Below are 18,121 nucleotides of genomic sequence, written 5' to 3' on the forward strand. Positions count from 1 at the left end.
TCGATCGATCGATCTTTGCTTAAAATAATAATGTTTTGAAACCTAATATATGTATGTAATTTCCTCATAGGTGATGTCATGATGTGAAAAGCAGCATGTGTCACATGGTAGCAAAATTATTTTCACCTTGGGCGTTAACACTTGAATCACGCTCTACGCTCAGGATTCAATTGTACGCCCTTGCCGTAAATATGTCATTTTGCTTCCTTGTGACACAATCTACTATACCTACTTAGGTACAAATTGTCACGAAAGAACGTTTCGACGCCAAGTACTATTCTGCGTAAAATAATCTGCCAGAAAAAAAATACTTAACTAAAAAGCAGACAAACACAACACCACCTTTTACGTAGATAGATTTAAATAGACACTAATATCTACAATTATTATCACTCTGCGACAAAGCGCGGCCACGTAAAAGCATATTAAGATCGAAAGAGACTGGCCAGAATTCCAATTTGTAGGTAGCGCCGTACATGTGCTTTGAACATTTACCTATATATAGAACACCGAAAAAGATGTATCTACCTACGACGGCAAAAGCACCGCAGTTATCCAATGTTCCAGTAACTGATAACCTGACAGTCCCTCATCTTTTTTGATCATTTTTAAGGTCGGCGCAGCGCAGACCCCGCGACCGTCATTTGATTTGACGTCGACAACGATGCTTGATGGGTCTCGACGCCGTACGCATACAGATGAGCACGGGGTCTAAAAAAACCGGCCAAGTGCGAGTCGAACTCACGCACCGAGGGTTCCGTACTTTTTAGTATTTGTTGTTATAGCGGCAACAGAAATACATCATCTGTGAAAATTTCAACTGTCTAGCTATATATCACGGTTCATGAGATACAGCCTGGTGACAGACAGACGGACAGTGGAGTCTTAGTAATAGGATCCCGTTTTTACCCTTTGGGTACGGAACCCTAAAAAGCATAAAAAATCGTATTCCGATTAAGGTATAAAATAAAAATAATAATTAAAAATAGTATTTCGGGAGAATTAAAATTGTGGGCATTTGTTCCTATGGCCAATATTCTACCTTTTGTACAGAAAAGACGAATGTGAATAATATGACAGGAAATACATATGTAGTATCATTGTTATGATGCAATACCAAGGCATTACCAAAGATAGATATAACTCCGTAATAGATGGATACAGTCTAAGGAAAAAACGTGCCTCGAAAATAAAGAAAATTTGATTCTCGATCAGATGGCGCCACTAGTTTTGGCCTACACTCGTATAGAGGGCGTTGACTGTTTCGTTTGTTATTTATAATTTTAACGCATACCAGTGATCGACCATGGGTCAAAATCATATAAAAATAATTAATGCAAATAAAAAAATCATTTATCCATATTTAAATACATTTTATCGTATTTTTATAAATATTTATTTTTAGTTTTAAAGTGTGTCGACAGATGGCAGTGAATTTACTGGGGTTACAAAATTTACTATGACAGTACCGCTCTAGTATAAGTTACTCTATGGCATTACTAAACCAGACCAGCGCCAGGCCAGGCCATCTCAATCCGCCTCGTCGGGGACCGTTCCGCGCTGTGTTTTCTAGTACAGTCGCCATCAGATATATCGGAGCTGCTAAGGCGCTCACAAATATCTGAACACGCGTCTATTGTCAAGGGATATATTAAGTACAAAAATATGATGTGCTTTTTGTTTATTTTTATTAGGGTTCCGTACCCAAAGGGTAAAAACGGGACCCTATTACTAAGACTCCGCTGTCCGTCTGTCTGTCACCAGGCTGTATCTCAGGAACCGTGATGCTAGACAGTTAAAATTTTCACAGATGATGTATTTCTGTTGCCGCTACAACAACAAATACTAAAAAGCACGGAACCCTCGGTGGGCGAGTCCGACTCGCACTTGTCCGGTTCTTTAGGTACAACCCGCCATCCTGACTCACGTTAGAGTGCGTGGTCGTTTTTGAGCACTCGGCAGCTCCGATATATCTGATGGCGACTTTTTTTTTTTTTATACTACGTCGGTGGCAAACAAGCATACGGCCCGCCTGATGTTAAGCAGTCTCCGTAGCCTATGTACGCCTGCAACTCCTGAGGAGTTACATGCGCGTTGCCGACCCTAACACTCCTCTCCCTCGAGCTCTGGCAACCTTACTCCCCGGCAGGAACACAACACTATTAGTAGGGTCTAGTGTTATTTGGCTGCGGTTTTCTGTAAGGTGGAGGTACCTCCCCAGTTGGGCTCTGCTCTAGATCTGGAATGACATCCGCTGTCCTGTGCCCTACCACACAAAGCGAGATGTCATTCACAGTGCCCATACCTCTCTTTTGGACGTAGTTTAAGGACATACCCGGGTCCAAAACGTGTGCGACTGTACTAACGTGTGCATTACTCAAGAGGTTACATACATTACATTAGTTTCTTCTCTCGCAGAGCCAACGTGTCTCTAGTTACGAGCGATGTGACCTGTCCCGACGACCATGGGTCATTCTGCTATTTCTTACACGACCACCCAATCGCAGACAAACTCAGACCATACCTAGCTAAATTTATAGCTGATATAGCACAATATAGCGATAGGCCTATAATATTTGAGAATAATATAAAAGTGGAAAAATTCACTGTCAAAAAAAATTAACGCCGATTCCACTTGATTCAATTTGACCGATATAAATGGAGATGCGGACGCAAGAATGTCAATTTTCGACGCTAGTATGCGCGTTTAGGGCCATTTTTAGGGCTCCGTACCTCAAAAGGAAAAAACGGAACCCTTATGGATCACATAGTTGTCCGTCCGTCCGACTGCCTGTCTGTCAAGACCCTTTATCTCGGGAATGCGTTGAAGTATCGAGTTGAAATTAAAACCATATACTCAGGTCTACAGCCCCCTGAAGCTGTGAAAAAATCAAACTTCTAAGTTAACGAAAAAAAAAAGATACGGCTGTTTATGCCGCAAAAAACGTATATTTCGACACTCAAGGGAATCAAAATTTATAGGGTACCTACTTCCCGTTGACCTTATTTGGCAAGTAATATCGTCTTACACTAGGTACACATACAGGGAAAAATCTAAAATCTATTAATTTTTAAATAATGAATAAAATAAAAAAAGTTATTTTTGTACGGAACCCTCGGTGGGCGAGTCCGACTCGCACTTGGCCGGTTTTTTATTTTATTTCGAGTGCTCGAGCACCTCGAATCAAATCTCACCATAAATCGAAATTTGGTGATTAAATGTGGCTTTCCATCATTCATTTACAAAAGGGCCCTTCCTTTTATGCTTCAAGTGCAATAAGGACGTTTCCATCTGAAATTCCAACAGAAATTCTGATAGAAACATTCTTACTGCAGATGAAACATTAGACCCTTCTCTAATGGAAAGCTACAAATTGTGTACCTACGTGTAGACGCTAGATGAGATTGACGCCAATTTTTTTCCTCGATCGACAGATTTGATCATCTCGTCTGGACTGACCTTAAATTATAGCGCACAATAATAGAACATCGCGGAGGGAAAATTGGAGGTGGATGAAAAAGACATTTCAGTAGGTAGGTAGTTAAGTACCAAAAATGATATATTTCTGGAATATTATTATCGTTACGCATGGGTACATTTTAAACATGATACACCTTGAGGTATCATCAAAATATATTCTCTGTAATAATCTAGCATTAAGTTCGCATGAGATAAGCCTTACTTTGAGTTCAACTCATATTTAACGTAAATAAAAAAGCATTATTATTATTTTATTATGATAGGAAAACACACATAAATACAATATTAATTTATCATTAACATATTCATCAACCGCCGAGAAGTCGCCAGAATTGAAAGGAAATTCCATTATAAATGAATATGTTAATAATAGTAAAATTTTAAACTTTTAAATGCTATGGCCATTTGCAAAATAAAATGGGTGTTTTCTTATACAAAACAATCAAGGGAGTCAAGGGGTTTTTATATTATAAAGTGACCTATTTTCATTTATTGTGTTTACCAAAAAAAGGTTGTTTAGCAGTCGTCATAAAACTAAAGTCCTACCGCCATCATCAAAAAATCGAAAATCTTTATCTGCCTCTCCATCGCTCTTGCATTCGACCAACAGAGAGGCAGATACCGTTTTTCACTTTTCGACGTTGGCGGTAGGCAATGTCATACATCTTACATTTTGTCACAGTGCATGTATATATGTATATTTATATTCTTTATTATTGTACATAGAAAAACAAATACGAGAAACACAGTTACAAAGAGAATTAAACACAACCGAGGCGAACTTATCCCTATATAGACAGTCTGACAGACATGGCCTAATTAACATAACTTCAGTTTTCCAGTTAAAATTAAAATGCTGTGTCGAAGGATGCTAAATAATTTAATATTATGGACATAACCTATCCACCAGGTGCACAGGTATCCCCATGTCTAGTAGCCTCGCCCTAGGCATTGAATCTAGAGTGGGATATAAATGTAACATAGCCTCCCAACAAATCTCACTCAATTTTGGTATACAAAGCCAAACTTTATACAAAATATTATTTCTACTAGCAGCTTCCTCTTTAGGCTCAATACCTCCAAATACATACATGCAACCCTGTGAAGTTACTGTAGACGAATGAAAATATAGAGGGTTTGGTAACACAGTCTTATGCATTTTATACCATTGCATTTCCGACAAATTAAGTCTCCATATATCTTCGAACACAGAATTTCCATCAGAGCCTCCTGCTACAAATACTTGAACACCAGTTGGTGTGTCTATCTGGACAGCACTGTGGCATTTTCGTGGCAAAGGGGCCACAGCAACGCCCTGGGTATCATCAGCTTTTGGTGTTAACATAGACCAAGTTCTACTTTGGAGGTCAAACACTGGTATCTCCATTAGTTCAAAGGCCCATTCACCTGTCCCTCCCCCTATTATGTATAATTTGTCATCAACTCTAGCAACTTCATGTCTGTACCTTCCTATAGGCTCTTCTTCACCTCCGGTGCCTACAAACACTGACTCCCAGACCAATGTTCGGAGATCTAACCTGAAAAGCAAAGTAATATAAATTAAGTCTAGAGAAAACCTGACTAGTCCCAATAAGGACTAATTTCCCCTCTGATTTGGAATTTTGGATGGTCAGATGGCAGCCACTTTCGTAAAACTAGTGCCTATGCCAATTGTGGGATTTAGGTGGCAAAAATACACTATAATAGTAGTAAGGATGATAAATTAAATAACTAGTTGAAAACAGTTAAAGGCAAAAAATAGCTTGATTAACACTATTTACCTGTATATATCACTATTGTAAGCAAAGCCATTGGTGCCGCCAATAGTATAGAAATATCCATCATGACATAATATGGCCTGCCCATATTGTCCCGGTGGCTTTGAACCTGTCGCTTCAAGCACTAGCAGCTTAGCATCACCGGGACTCGCCTTCCACGCAATCACATCATTACTACACTTGTTGCCAAATGGTGCACCAGTCCCTCCAAATATCTAAAAAAAACATATGTTGCTTTCAGTCAAAACCTGGCACCTTGTCAGTAGAATATAAGGTCTCATGATCTGGCATCAAGACGCAAGTAAAAACTATCCTTATTGGCCAACCAACAAAGTGAGAGTTTTCACATATGATAGTAATAATTTTAGCTATGATACAAACCATCAAGTATCGGCCATTCATACACATAGCATTAGATGCTAACTCTTCTGGCATATTCTCCACGACTTCATGTTCCGTCCATCTGCGAGTTGCTATCGAATAACTCCAGAGCTCTTTAAAAAGCGGTCGCTCCGGTGTCCAAGTCGGATTTTCTCTCTGTATACTTGTTCGAGGCAGTGAAGGGTTATAACCGCCAAAACAGTAGATATTTACGTCATCACATGCTATTCTATGTCCACTTCGGGGTCTGGGACACTCTGCACTACGAAACTTTACTTCAATAACCTTAAAAGGTTTGAAAACAAAGTCCCTTCTCGATGAAGTCATTTCGCCGACCGTAACAGCATGTAGATGGCTATTTTGGCGTATAGAAATATCGAATATAGTAAAGAATTAGTAGATTTAACTAATTCAATCTACATATAATCGTCAAATCACAATATTTTATCGGATAGGTTTTGGATATTATAACAGCAATAATGAAAATTCCGATTTCACAAAATGTGAACATGACATATGAAAAGGAGTTGATATCTTCAAAAATGTTGCAGAAGCATTTCATCAAAACGGTTTCAAATTTAGCTCTTAATATAACTTAATAAAGCACCTACTTGGAAATCAACTTTACTACAACATTAATTAAAATAGCGCAATAAGACATAATTATATTTCTATAGGGCCTCTACACTCATGCGCGAATCGCGGCTTGGCGCCGTGATTCGCGCATGAGTGTGGAGGGCCCTTAACTTACTGCGTTTTGCTCGTAATCTCCCTCCACGCGAACGCTGGAGTCTAGTCCGCTAATCAGCGAAATCGACTCCACACTCGCGTTAGCGGCTTCGCGCCGCGTAGTCTGAAGCGATTTTTTACAAATTATATTATAAGCTCGCTCCAGACTACGCGGCTTCGCGCCGCGATTCGCGCACGAGTGTAGAGGGCCCTATATAGTTTGTCAAAGGACTGTTTTATTCCAAACATAGACAAAGAGAATCATACTATCTTTATCTTACACTAGTACTATAGTTGGTCAAGCAAATCTTGTCAGTAGAAAAAGGCGCGAGATTCAAATTTTCTATAGGACGATAACCCTTCGCCCCTACATCGCCGCCTTTTTCTACTGACAAGATTTGCTTGACCAACTATAGCACCCAAAAGAAAAGGATGAGTATAGTTTTTTTTTTGTTCTTATTTACTGCCAATTTGGTTTGACCAACTATATTTTTAGGCCGTAACACACCATCGCAACGCACTAAGGTCATTGTGCGACACACCCATAAGTAAGAGCGAAAAAGCGATATCGCAAACGATTTTTGACACATTGCAGTCAACTGAGAGCTCAGAATTGCTCAGAATAATAACTAGACTGAGAGGACCACGAACTATACTCGAACATGCAAGAGCAGAAGACAAGCAAGAGGGTAAGTAATGAACTTTCGATTTTCGCGATAGGCCCTCTGCTTTCAAGCAGCGTTCTTTCAGATAATTTTAAATAAAATTGAACAATAGAATATGTAGTCACATTTTTATTTCAATAGACGTCACGATACATGTACGTTTTTTGAATAAAAGTACAAATATAATGTAAACATCAATATCACTACGTAACTTTGTTAAAATTCCAGTTCACTAATTCGTCAGGAAAATAGCTTTGTTAACTTTTAGTTAATTTGTAGCATAACATAAGCCTTTAGTTCATGTCGTTTTAGCGAGCTAAACAATAAAAAAAACTGCAAACATTATAACACAATTTATTACCGATCTAACAAAATCGTTATTTATTTTTGAAGCAAAAATTAAACTTACTCATTTACTTGACAAAAAAAAGCGTAAAATGCTCACCAATACCCTTCTTCATTGGTCATCAAGAAACAGCTAATAATTGTTCTGTTTTTCTTTTATAGGTTACAATATTAAGCATGTCATTTCGTAAGTGAATAATATAATCTATGCAGCACGGTGCATACCGGTGGCAAACAAAATTTTATGTTTAGACTTCTTGTTTTTCTTCCCAGAGGACGGAGCCACGATGTTGGACTGCAGGGCGGCCTCGATGGCGTCGCTCAGCACCAGCGCGCGGGGGGCGGAGCCCTCCTCCTCCGGAGGCGGCGCCGGCGGAGGCGTTGACACGCGGCGTACTCGCCACGTACCGGAGGTGCCTGCCATCTGAAAAATATAACGGAAATTATAAATATGGTATTATTGGTAAATTATACAATGTTTATTTAGTTATTACGAAATGAAGCAGTTATGCTACGAATATGACGTATATAGATACGTCATATTCAAAGTCGTAAGTCGTTATATATATTCGTGATAAACTATAGTTTACTTAGTTATTACGAAATGAAGCAGTTATGCTACGAATATGACGTATCTATAGTTTATTTAGTTATTACGAAATGACGCAAATATCTATATCTATTTTTTTTACTCGTCGACTATAATGGTTGCATTAAGATTTCGTATACCAAACTTCATGTATGGGCTCCTAACTCAACTATTATATTCATTGCGAAACGGTTTAGTCAACTATAATGAATTTGACCAATCACGTGGCGCCGCGGTCCAGTGGTAAAGACACCAACGCGCGACATTTCGTGAGTAATACCTATCCATATATTATGCACGCGTTGATGTCTTTTGTACTACTGAGATACTTACCTAATTTTCTTTAATTATTTAGGTTTTATAGTAGAAAAATTATTGTATACAATACTGATATAATCAAGCTTTTCAATCTCGTACCTTCATTAGGCCACTCAGCAAGCTTTGTGGCCTTAACACGGTACTCGACTGAAAAGCTCTATTATATCACGATTGTACAAAATACTATTTATGAGTAGTACAATAAACAGGATGATTCATTAGACGTGAGGGATCAATTCTACATAATACTGAGTAAATGAATACTTTATTTTTTGAAGCTTAATGAACACACACGGCAGGAGCGGTCGTGTGCGGGCGTGAGTGTGACCAAGCGGGCCCGCGGCGCAGTGTGAATGCTCGACGGGGGGTCCTACGTAGTCTATATGTTATTAAGGTCCATTTTAGTTTAGGTAGGACCCGCCGCCGAGCATTCACACTGCGGCGCGGGCCCGTTTGGACACACACGCCCGCTTAGGCCCGCTCACGCCGTATGTGTGCATTAAGCTTTAATTTTTATTTATTCATGAAAAGTACGACAATACGCTGTCTCATAATAATAAGTTTGGCAAAAATTTCATTTTGGGTACAAGCTTTTATCGCTGACTGTACTTTTCTTAACACAGGCAACTAATACTCATCAAGACAGTTCTAAAAACCCCAAACACAATTAGGTTGCATTGTTTGATCACAGAGTTCCTATGGCCACCTCCTGCCTCCATCATCAGATCAGCCTGATGGTACCATAATATTGCATTGTCACCCGTCTTACATATGTATGCAGATTTTCAGCTTCATCGGAAACCAGGAAGTGGGTCAAATGTAACTTGACTTGCAAGATTTGACCCTTACAAACATAGTTACATAACTACATACATATTTACTTACATTTAACTTTTATTTAACTTGCAATGTACCCGACTGCAAGTTAAATAAAAGCTTGTAAAATAGATGTTGCGGCCTAAGATAAAAGATATTAATAGATAACGCTAATGCCGTTCCATATTTTGTTAGATTATCAATTTATTTAATCATATGTCATTATTATAAATCTTGTCCGACAATACTATTTTGCAATAGATTTCCGATTTATAAAATGAGAAATATACCTTAGCAAATGATAAACCCGAGTTGGAGGACGGTCCGCCGCTCGGCGAAGGAGTGGGGTCCGACGGCGGCGGCGGCGGCACCAGCACGGGGGCGGCGGGCGGGCTGCCGAGGGGCGGAGGGAAGTGCTCCGAGGACGACAGGTCGGGGCGCGGCGGGCCCTCGGCGACGCGGCGCCAGGCTCGCTCGCGGCGCCGCTCCTCCCGCGCCTGGCGCGCGCGCAGACGGGCGCGACGGTCTAGCTCTTCTGTAACATTCAACAATAGGTCAATTGCTTTCCTCGCCTCGCATACACATGAACGGCACAAATTAGTCACGTGGTCCGGGCGGCGAGCTCGAAACTGTGCCCGCGGGTTACCTCTCTTGTTTTATACATATCCACTGTATGCCGCGGCCGACTCGGTCGAAATTATGACAGTATAGAAGGACTTGCGGTAGTTCGTTCTTAGATTTAATATGGACCGAAGAGAAAGTGAACCCAAAATGTGTTAGCTACAGTACTCATAAAAAACTTGTTTTTGATTTATAATCAGACATAGAAGTTTTTGTGGCAAAAACGAGTGTTTGAGAAAATGAAACATCGATAAATACATAATAAATAATCAATAAAGAACTGAAACATACCTGAGAAGTTTTGGATTGCAGCTTCAGTGACATAAGGTGGATTAAGATCTATTTCCACTATGTCAAAAGAGCAATTGAGTGGCAAGTGGGCAGCGTACGGCATATGCTTTCTGGTCTGAGAGAAAGAAAGCAAAATCAATTTCATGAAGGATTATTTCTTAATATTATTATATCATAAAACCTCTGTAAATCGTTTTTAAATATATTTTGTTAATTTAAAGGTCCCATATACTTATTTATTGTTGAAATGAAAACACTTGTCAATTAATAAAAAATCAAATAGAAAATGTGAAAATTCCTGCCGAAGATTTTTATACGCGAAGGGTTATTTAATAACTATTTACAAGAATAATTATTTCTATGGTAAGAATTTCATTGGTGCGACAAGAAAACTTGTCACTAGACTTATATTGACCGGGATATAGACCGTGATTACCAAATAAAGTTAAATAATACAAAAGGTAATCACGGTCTATATCCCGATCAATATAAGTCTAGTGAAACTAACCGTGAATCATTCAAAACTCTAAGAAAACTTGTGTTGCCACAGTGTTGTTTTTGTTTGCTTTTAATTCCATTTTGTTTAATTTCTTATCTCATTGTTGTCTTACCTGTTCAACAAGTGATAATGTTTCGCGATGCAGAACGCGACCGACGATGGTTGTCGGGGCGGCCGCTAGCGCACCCCACGCCGCGTTGAGCATCCGCACGTTCAGACTGTTCAGGAACACTTGTTGGCCGTCGGCAGCTGTCAACATAACAAATATTTTACAAAACAACCTTACTACTAACTCGGGTGGCTCATGAACCGTGAATAGTGTTGTTAAAAGACTAGTCTTTAAGACTTTTGAACCTTAACGACTCGCGAACCTTTAAGGCTCAAGCTTTGAAAGCTAGAGCGTTAAAGGTTTGCTCACAAAGCGGTTTAGAACCTTAACAACTTTTTATGACTTGTCAAAATGAAGTCTTTAAGACTCGGGCCTCATAGGGAACTCTAGCTTTTTAACTTAAGCTCAAGCCCCCGAACCTTAAAAGCTTGTGTCAAGCTTAGGGCTCATACGTTGAGCTCTCATTGCGGAAATTATTTTTGTGTAGAGAATTTACGAATATTATAATATACCTATGGATAGATAGATAGATAGATAAACTGTTTATTTGTTTGCCACAATACACACAAAATATTCAAATACAGAAATGACATAGGTACACAGAACAATCCAGAAAATAAATAAAAATTACAACAACAAATAAGTCACACCGATTTTTACATAATATGTAGAGAAAAAGGAAAAAATACATAAAAATACTGTTTTATACAAATAAAAATCCTGTGTGCGTCGCAGCAAAACAAAAAGGTTCTGGCTCAGTATTACGCTTCACCCATTAGGAAAAGCACTGATTTTCTGCCAGGACCTGATCACGTCAACAAAAAACAGTGGAAAATAATGAAATAGTCGAAAGTTAGTACTTACCTAATTAATTATTAATAAATAACTAGTGACACAGTTTAAACTATAGAGACAATTAATGCTTGCACATAGTTGTGACATAGAAGTGTCAGTGCGGTTAGCATGTATGTAGTGTCAAATGTGATTTAGAGAAAATCTTTATTTTTAAAGATCCTATCTATATCGGAAGAGTAACTTAACATCAGTTAACGCATTTACTGCCTGCAACGTATACAGGGTGGACCATTTAGAACCGTGATTCCGTTGCGTATGTACATCCAGATACATTTTCTATGAAACTATATTTTAAAATTTTCCCGTTCCGTTCCGTCCTATATGAGTGAGTCATAAGAAATAAAAATAAAAGTATTTAAAAAAAGTTTTTTTTTTGTTTTTGCTCGAGCACTCTTTGTCAGCGTGTTCACATTTCACAACACATACCTATTACCTATTCATTATTATTATTATTATTTAGCTTTATCCCACATTAGTGGTCCCCAAGGGTATAAGCCTCCTCCATCTGTCTCCACCTCTCTTTGTCGGTGGCAACATCCATCCATTTTTTTCCCGCAGCCTGTACAATGTCATCTGCCCATCTTTTTCTTTGCCTTCCCGCTCTTCTCTTTCCAGCTGGGCCTGGCCATTTTGTTACAAGATTTGTCCACCTTTGATCCTGATATCTTGCTACATGACCTGCCCACCTCCACTTTTGTTTCAGACTAAACTGCAGGGCATCTGTTATCTTTGTTCTCTTGCGGATGTCTATATTTATTACCTATTCATACCAAGTTTCAACTTTCTAGTACTAGTCACTGAGCCAACCCGCGGACTGACAGACAGACGAACGGACAGACATGGCGAAACTATAAGGGTTCCTAGTTGACTATACGGAACTCTAAAAACGCGATAAGTCATAATTATCTTTTTCTGTTTTTCCCTATTTCACAAACCCTACCCTATAGCATAGGTTGATCTTATTTGTTAAAAGCTTTTACTTTTTGCTCCAAGCCTTTACTGCTAAAAACCTTACAGACTTAAACCTTCAAAGCTTAGGAGGCTTTAAAGCTTGAGGCCAAAAGAGTCGAGGTTTCTTTGCTCGTAAGCAGCAACACGAACTCTTAGTTCGAGTCATTAAGGTTCCGAGGCTTTAAGGTTCGAGGCTTCAAGGCTCAGCAGTCGCGACTCAAGTCTTGTAGTTTACGCCTCAAAGCTTAAATCCACAACACTAACCGTGAAATAATTGGGTTTTCCAATGATATATAGTTAGGGAATGGACTTCATAGTTTTAATTTTCAACTAACTGAGCATAGCACAAATCTGTTGCACACTGCTTAGCCATCAACATCTGTACTATAGATTTTATATTACAATAAACTATCGACTACTGAGTTAAGCAAATAATAAATGTTTGTGTCATAGTGGCGTTTATTAAATGAGGAGATTAAATAAGCATTACTTTTTAAGTTAAAAAACCAGACAATAAATACACATACCAAACAGAAAATAAGCATTATAGATAAATTTCCTCCATACAGTTGCACATAAATTCATTGTAAATAATCATTGAAAAAATTGTAAGGTATAAGTTTACTTACCTTGATAAAAGTAGAAGTATTTAGCTTGATTCTGCTTATCAGCATCAGTTAGAGAGGTATCTTTGGACTCTTCAGTAGCCTCAGTGCAATCAATCAACGGGAACTCTTCAGTTTGATTTTCATTTACATTATCTATATTGAACTCAGGTGCATCTGGATTTAAGCTGGACCCAACATCAGTTACTTCTAAATGCTGCATTTGTTCTTGTATAATATCTATACAAGCAGCACCTTCTTCAGTCACATCAAACCAATCCACCCTGTTTTGATTAAGTTCTTGTTTCTCGTATACTGTTGGAGCTTCGTCTAAGACCTCTTCTTTTATTTTAGTGACATCACATTGTAAATTAATTGACTCCTCTTTCACCCTTAGCAACTCTAATGCTTGTTCCATGAATACAATTTCAGTTGTATCTATCTCTGCTAATATTTGGTTTTCTATTTCTTTCCTTTCCCTCTTCAATATGTCATGCACCTAAAATTTTAATTTAGTATTGAAAATACAAATTCCGCACTGGCAAATTTTCTTTGCTGCAATAAATATTTCTTAGTTTACAATTTTGACAACTGATTTGATTGTTTCAAATTCATCAACTGAAAATTGTGTGTGAATAGCACACTACATTTCAACTTTGTCAAAATCTAAATGAGAAAATAAAGAACTGGCTACACCAGCTAATTTTTAGGGTTCCGTACCCAAAGGGTAAAAAAAGGGACCCTAATACTAAGACTCCACTGTCCGGCCATCTGTCTGTCTGTCCGTCTGTCACCAGGCTGTATCTGATGAACCGTGATAGCTAGACTGTTGAAATTTTCACAGATGTATTTCTGCTATAACAACAAATACTAAAAACAGAATAAAATAAATATTTAAGTAGGGCTCCCATACAACAAACGTGATTTTTTTTGCCGTTTTTTGCGCAATGGTACGGAACCCTTCGTGCGCGAGTCCGACTCGCACTTGGCCGGTTTTTTTTAGAAGATCACAACAAAACTGGACTGTACAGTCCAAGTGACATGTGTTTAAAATTGACAGCAAAATATGACAAGTATAAAAGGTTATTTTTTTTACCTGTTGTTTATTAGCAGCTAAGAACTTGGCATATGGTGCATCATTGATACAATCAAGTGGCAACACTGCTTCTGCCGCCGTATCCCGCGCCAGCCCGCGTGGCGGCGCCACCTCAACCACCGTGGAGCCCCGCAGACGCCGCACCAGACGCATGCTTATCTAGAAGGGACATTAGACATTATGTAATAGATATTAACAGTTGGACATAAGTGAAATTAGGAATATCAATGGATGAAGATACTTTTGTTTAAGTAGCCCAAAGTGAGGTTGAAAAAAAGGTGTTTGTAATCTCTCAATTCTTAAGTCACTCAACCTAAGTGTTAAGACTAGTTGGGTTCATTTTGTGTTGTGCTACTTGGCATTGAAACTTGGTACCTGATATTGTGTTGATGAGATCATAGTAAAATAATGTAATCACTAATCAAAGAGTAAAAATGATTCCACAGTCAAATACATATTATGTAATAAGCACAACTTAAGGTGCCAAATCTTAAAACTACAAACAAACCAAGCCAACCCATGGCCTGATCTTAAAAAAAATATTTACCATTTTTATTAGGGATTTAAAATAATAGGTAATTGTATAATATTAAAAAGAAAACTGAATTTTTATGGTATTATATTTACCTCAAAAATCAAGGCCTGAAAATTGTATAACTAATAAAAGTATTACTACCTCCTCTGCAGGTGATTCCCATTGCACGACCCTCGTTGGCTTCATATCTTTGACCTGAAGAGGAGCATGACAGACTGGACATGGTGGTGGTTGCTTGTCATGAGTCTCAGCATAATGCATGACGCAGGGCCAGCAGTAGACGTGGCCACAGAGACCGGTGCGGCCCGCCACTGGAGCTCCCAGGCAGATAGGGCACTCGGTGCTCCCGGTGCTTCTAACCACCTGTAAAAATAAATAAATAAAGATAAATGGCATAGAAGCATGACTTATTAAATGCTACATTTTTGTACTTTCTGCCTATGGCTTAATACGTTCACTGCCACAATTAGTTAACTTTTAATTAACCATACTTTGTATCAGGTCTTTCAAGGACAATGAGGTATAGAAAAATGCTTACAATTTCTTCAATTTGCTCCCACTTGATAGGCACATCAGGATCCAGTATGTTAGCCCTGTAGTCACCATCTTCTTTCACCACGAACTGGCAACTAGAAAAACATTTATATTAAAATAAGAATGTATTGATATATTTGGGGGACTCAAGTATTTGGGTGGATCAACTATTTCTTGTTATTATTCTGTAACATCAGGGGAAAAAGTAGCAAACTGTTGTTAGAACAACTGTTTTACCATGTTCTACTAACATGCTTAGTAGAAGGCCAATAAATGGAAAGGCCTAAAATAAAATTAAAAAAATAGGATTTAGATTTTAGAAGACCGTAACCATAAAGCAGTGACAAAAAAAGTTTATTCACTCATTTAGGTTTACATCAAAAATGTAATAAAATAGTGTAACTTACTAAGCACGCAGATATAGATCATGACTATGCCGTTGTGCAGTTCTCTGGACACCCTGCCGACGCGGCACTGGATCTCTTCTGTCTGTACCCCCGCGGGGAGTATACATGAAGTTCAGCAAATGGTTCCAGTTTTGCTTCTTGCTTCCTGGTGCATACACGGACCCTATTTCAGGGTCTTCATCATCTCCTAACCTGTATCAACAAATGCGATACATTTAAAAATTAAAGCTACAATAATGTTTATGTCGGTATCCTGCCTTTTCGCCGAACTTCTTATAGCCGAATTTCACTTGCCAACCAATATTTCCACGATGATTTACTTTGACAACTATTGCCAAATTTTTGTATGACAACGTTTCATTTGGCAGAATTATTTTAAAGCAGATTATTATAATGATTCACAACTTTTAGGATACTTATCATTTGTCAAATGTTTCACTAGGCCAAACAACTATTAAACGAATAACGTTTCATCAGTGTAACAGTTCCCTTTTCATACATGAGAATCCAGAAAGCCAGAATCGACTTTTTAATAATTTTGCGTATCTTTTTACATAGTTACCAAACGAAACTGCTTAATAAAATATTTGGTAAACATTAAACAGCGAAATGAATATTACGCGTACTAAACCATTTTACTACCCGAAATGTGGCATTTTGAAAAGTGACTTTATAAAACACAGACCAAACATACAGTTGGTAACTGTGAGGTCGGGAAGTAAAACAAAATCTTTTGACAAGTTGTGTTGTGACTGAAAACTCGGTTTATGACTCTGGATACAGGCATTATCAGTTGTTTAAACTGCCTGCCTGCATTACAAATAACATTAATAATAAGTTGGCACATGACCATTCCGCGAAATGAAATTATGTGAAAAGCTGGTTGGGAACTGATAATCGGCATCGGCAATACAATTTTCGACGATAAATAAGTGAACCGTTTATGTCAGATATCTAGCACAATTATAATATCCAAGCCTTATTATATATTCAACTCTCGGACACTACTCAGTGAAGTATGTGAGGATCTCAAGCTCTGAAAGACTGATCTGATGAGGGACTGAAAATGATGCAATAAGAAATGGTTGTGTAAAACCAAGCACTTTTTGACTAATAACGTCACTTATGTAAATTCGATGACAATATGCAATAACAAAGTACCGTTATCAAACAAAGCACCTCTAAAATGCAGCTTTTACACAGCATATAGGTATTACATTACAATCTATAACATGCATATTGCATATCATTGTTTGAATATTTACCTGGCGATCTCCGCTCCACCCAAAGCGTAGTTGGGGGCCCCGCGAGCCCGAGGTCTCCGGTCAATTTGACCCCGACCCCTCTGCGCTGGTACATTCTTCCGATTAGGCTCATTTTTAGGAGCGCTTCCAGGACCTTCGCGTTTCTTGTTGTTTCTTGGCCAAGGTTTGTGCGTCAAATCTGAGATCAAACAAATAATCAAGTCACCCGACACATGACATAAGAAAACATAACAACAAAACGTCATCGTATTAGAACCTGTGTGACCTTCATCTTTTGTACTCACCCGTACTTTTTTTACCATCGACGGCCGAAGCCCTCGATTGTAGTTGAGATGAGCGATTGATAGATTTCTTGTCCATTTTGGATTCTTCCAACATCCACAAAAACAGCTGAGCGGGATGCTCCCCGAGGAGATGACGATTTTACGTAAAAGGGCGACATTTTAGAAAGCCATGTTTATAATCCGACACAAGGAAAAAAAATAATCCTTTGTAGAAATACACTTTACCTAGCGGTAATGGGTTATTGCAAAACTCTTTACACAAAAAAGGGAGTAGATTCTACTCCCTTTCGTCGACACCGACGAAAATATTATAAGAAACTGTGGTTCACCGCGTGCCGCTAATATGGCGACTACACAAAAATTAGGAGACCGTCTAGTATGATTGCGCACTTCCTTAAAATATATTATTATATTTAAAGTTCCGCAAATCTACCACTAGATTTATTTCTATAAAAACTTTTATTTATTCTTAATATTAGTATATTTTACTGACACATGTTCTTTTAAATTTAAAAAGTAATACAATTGACTACATTACTAGAAGAATAGTTTTTGTTTTGGTTTTGTTGTGTTGGTAGTGTGTTACGGCTTATGTTGGTAACGATCCAAATCGAATCAAATTTTTTTTTTTAAATAAGTGTGCCAGTTTGACCAAAGACAGCATTTCAAACATAGAAAGAATCATACTGTCTTTGTCTTACTCTAGTACTAGCACCAAAAAACAGGGATAAGTATATTTTTGTTTGTTCTTATTTACTGACAAATTGGTTTTGCCAGACTATATGTATTATATAAAGGGCCCTCCACACTCGTGCGCGAATTGCGGCGCGAAGCTGCGACCGCAAGTGTGGAGTCTAGTTCGCTAATCAGCGAAATCAACTCCACATTCGCGTTCGCGGCTTCGCGCCGCGTAGAAAAAAAAACTGGCAAATCCACTTTGTCAGTAGAAAAATGCGCGAAATATAAA

General features: G+C 38.4%; 2 protein-coding genes across 2 annotated transcripts; both read right to left on the reverse strand.

Moving 5' to 3' along the window:
- Window positions 1-4,345: 4,345 nt before the first annotated feature.
- LOC134742034 (kelch domain-containing protein 10 homolog) lies at window positions 4,346-6,152 on the reverse strand. Its single transcript, XM_063674957.1, has 3 exons — window positions 5,641-6,152; window positions 5,263-5,474; window positions 4,346-5,019 (listed from the first exon to the last, which is right to left on the reverse strand). The coding sequence occupies exons 1-3, from the start codon at window positions 5,965-5,967 to the stop codon at window positions 4,368-4,370; spliced, it is 1,191 nt and encodes a 396-aa protein (XP_063531027.1). The 5' UTR covers window positions 5,968-6,152; the 3' UTR covers window positions 4,346-4,367.
- Window positions 6,153-7,150: 998 nt separating this feature from the next.
- On the reverse strand, window positions 7,151-17,522 carry LOC134742035 (E3 ubiquitin-protein ligase RNF10). Its single transcript, XM_063674958.1, has 11 exons — window positions 17,155-17,522; window positions 16,871-17,048; window positions 15,606-15,797; window positions 15,203-15,293; window positions 14,806-15,027; window positions 14,130-14,288; window positions 13,058-13,532; window positions 10,626-10,762; window positions 10,015-10,129; window positions 9,393-9,637; window positions 7,151-7,803 (listed from the first exon to the last, which is right to left on the reverse strand). The coding sequence occupies exons 1-11, from the start codon at window positions 17,246-17,248 to the stop codon at window positions 7,585-7,587; spliced, it is 2,127 nt and encodes a 708-aa protein (XP_063531028.1). The 5' UTR covers window positions 17,249-17,522; the 3' UTR covers window positions 7,151-7,584.
- Window positions 17,523-18,121: the final 599 nt, after the last annotated feature.

The sequence above is a fragment of the Cydia strobilella genome, chromosome 6 (assembly GCF_947568885.1).
Source record: "Cydia strobilella chromosome 6, ilCydStro3.1, whole genome shotgun sequence".
In the NCBI taxonomy this organism is placed as follows: Eukaryota; Metazoa; Arthropoda; class Insecta; order Lepidoptera; family Tortricidae; genus Cydia; species Cydia strobilella.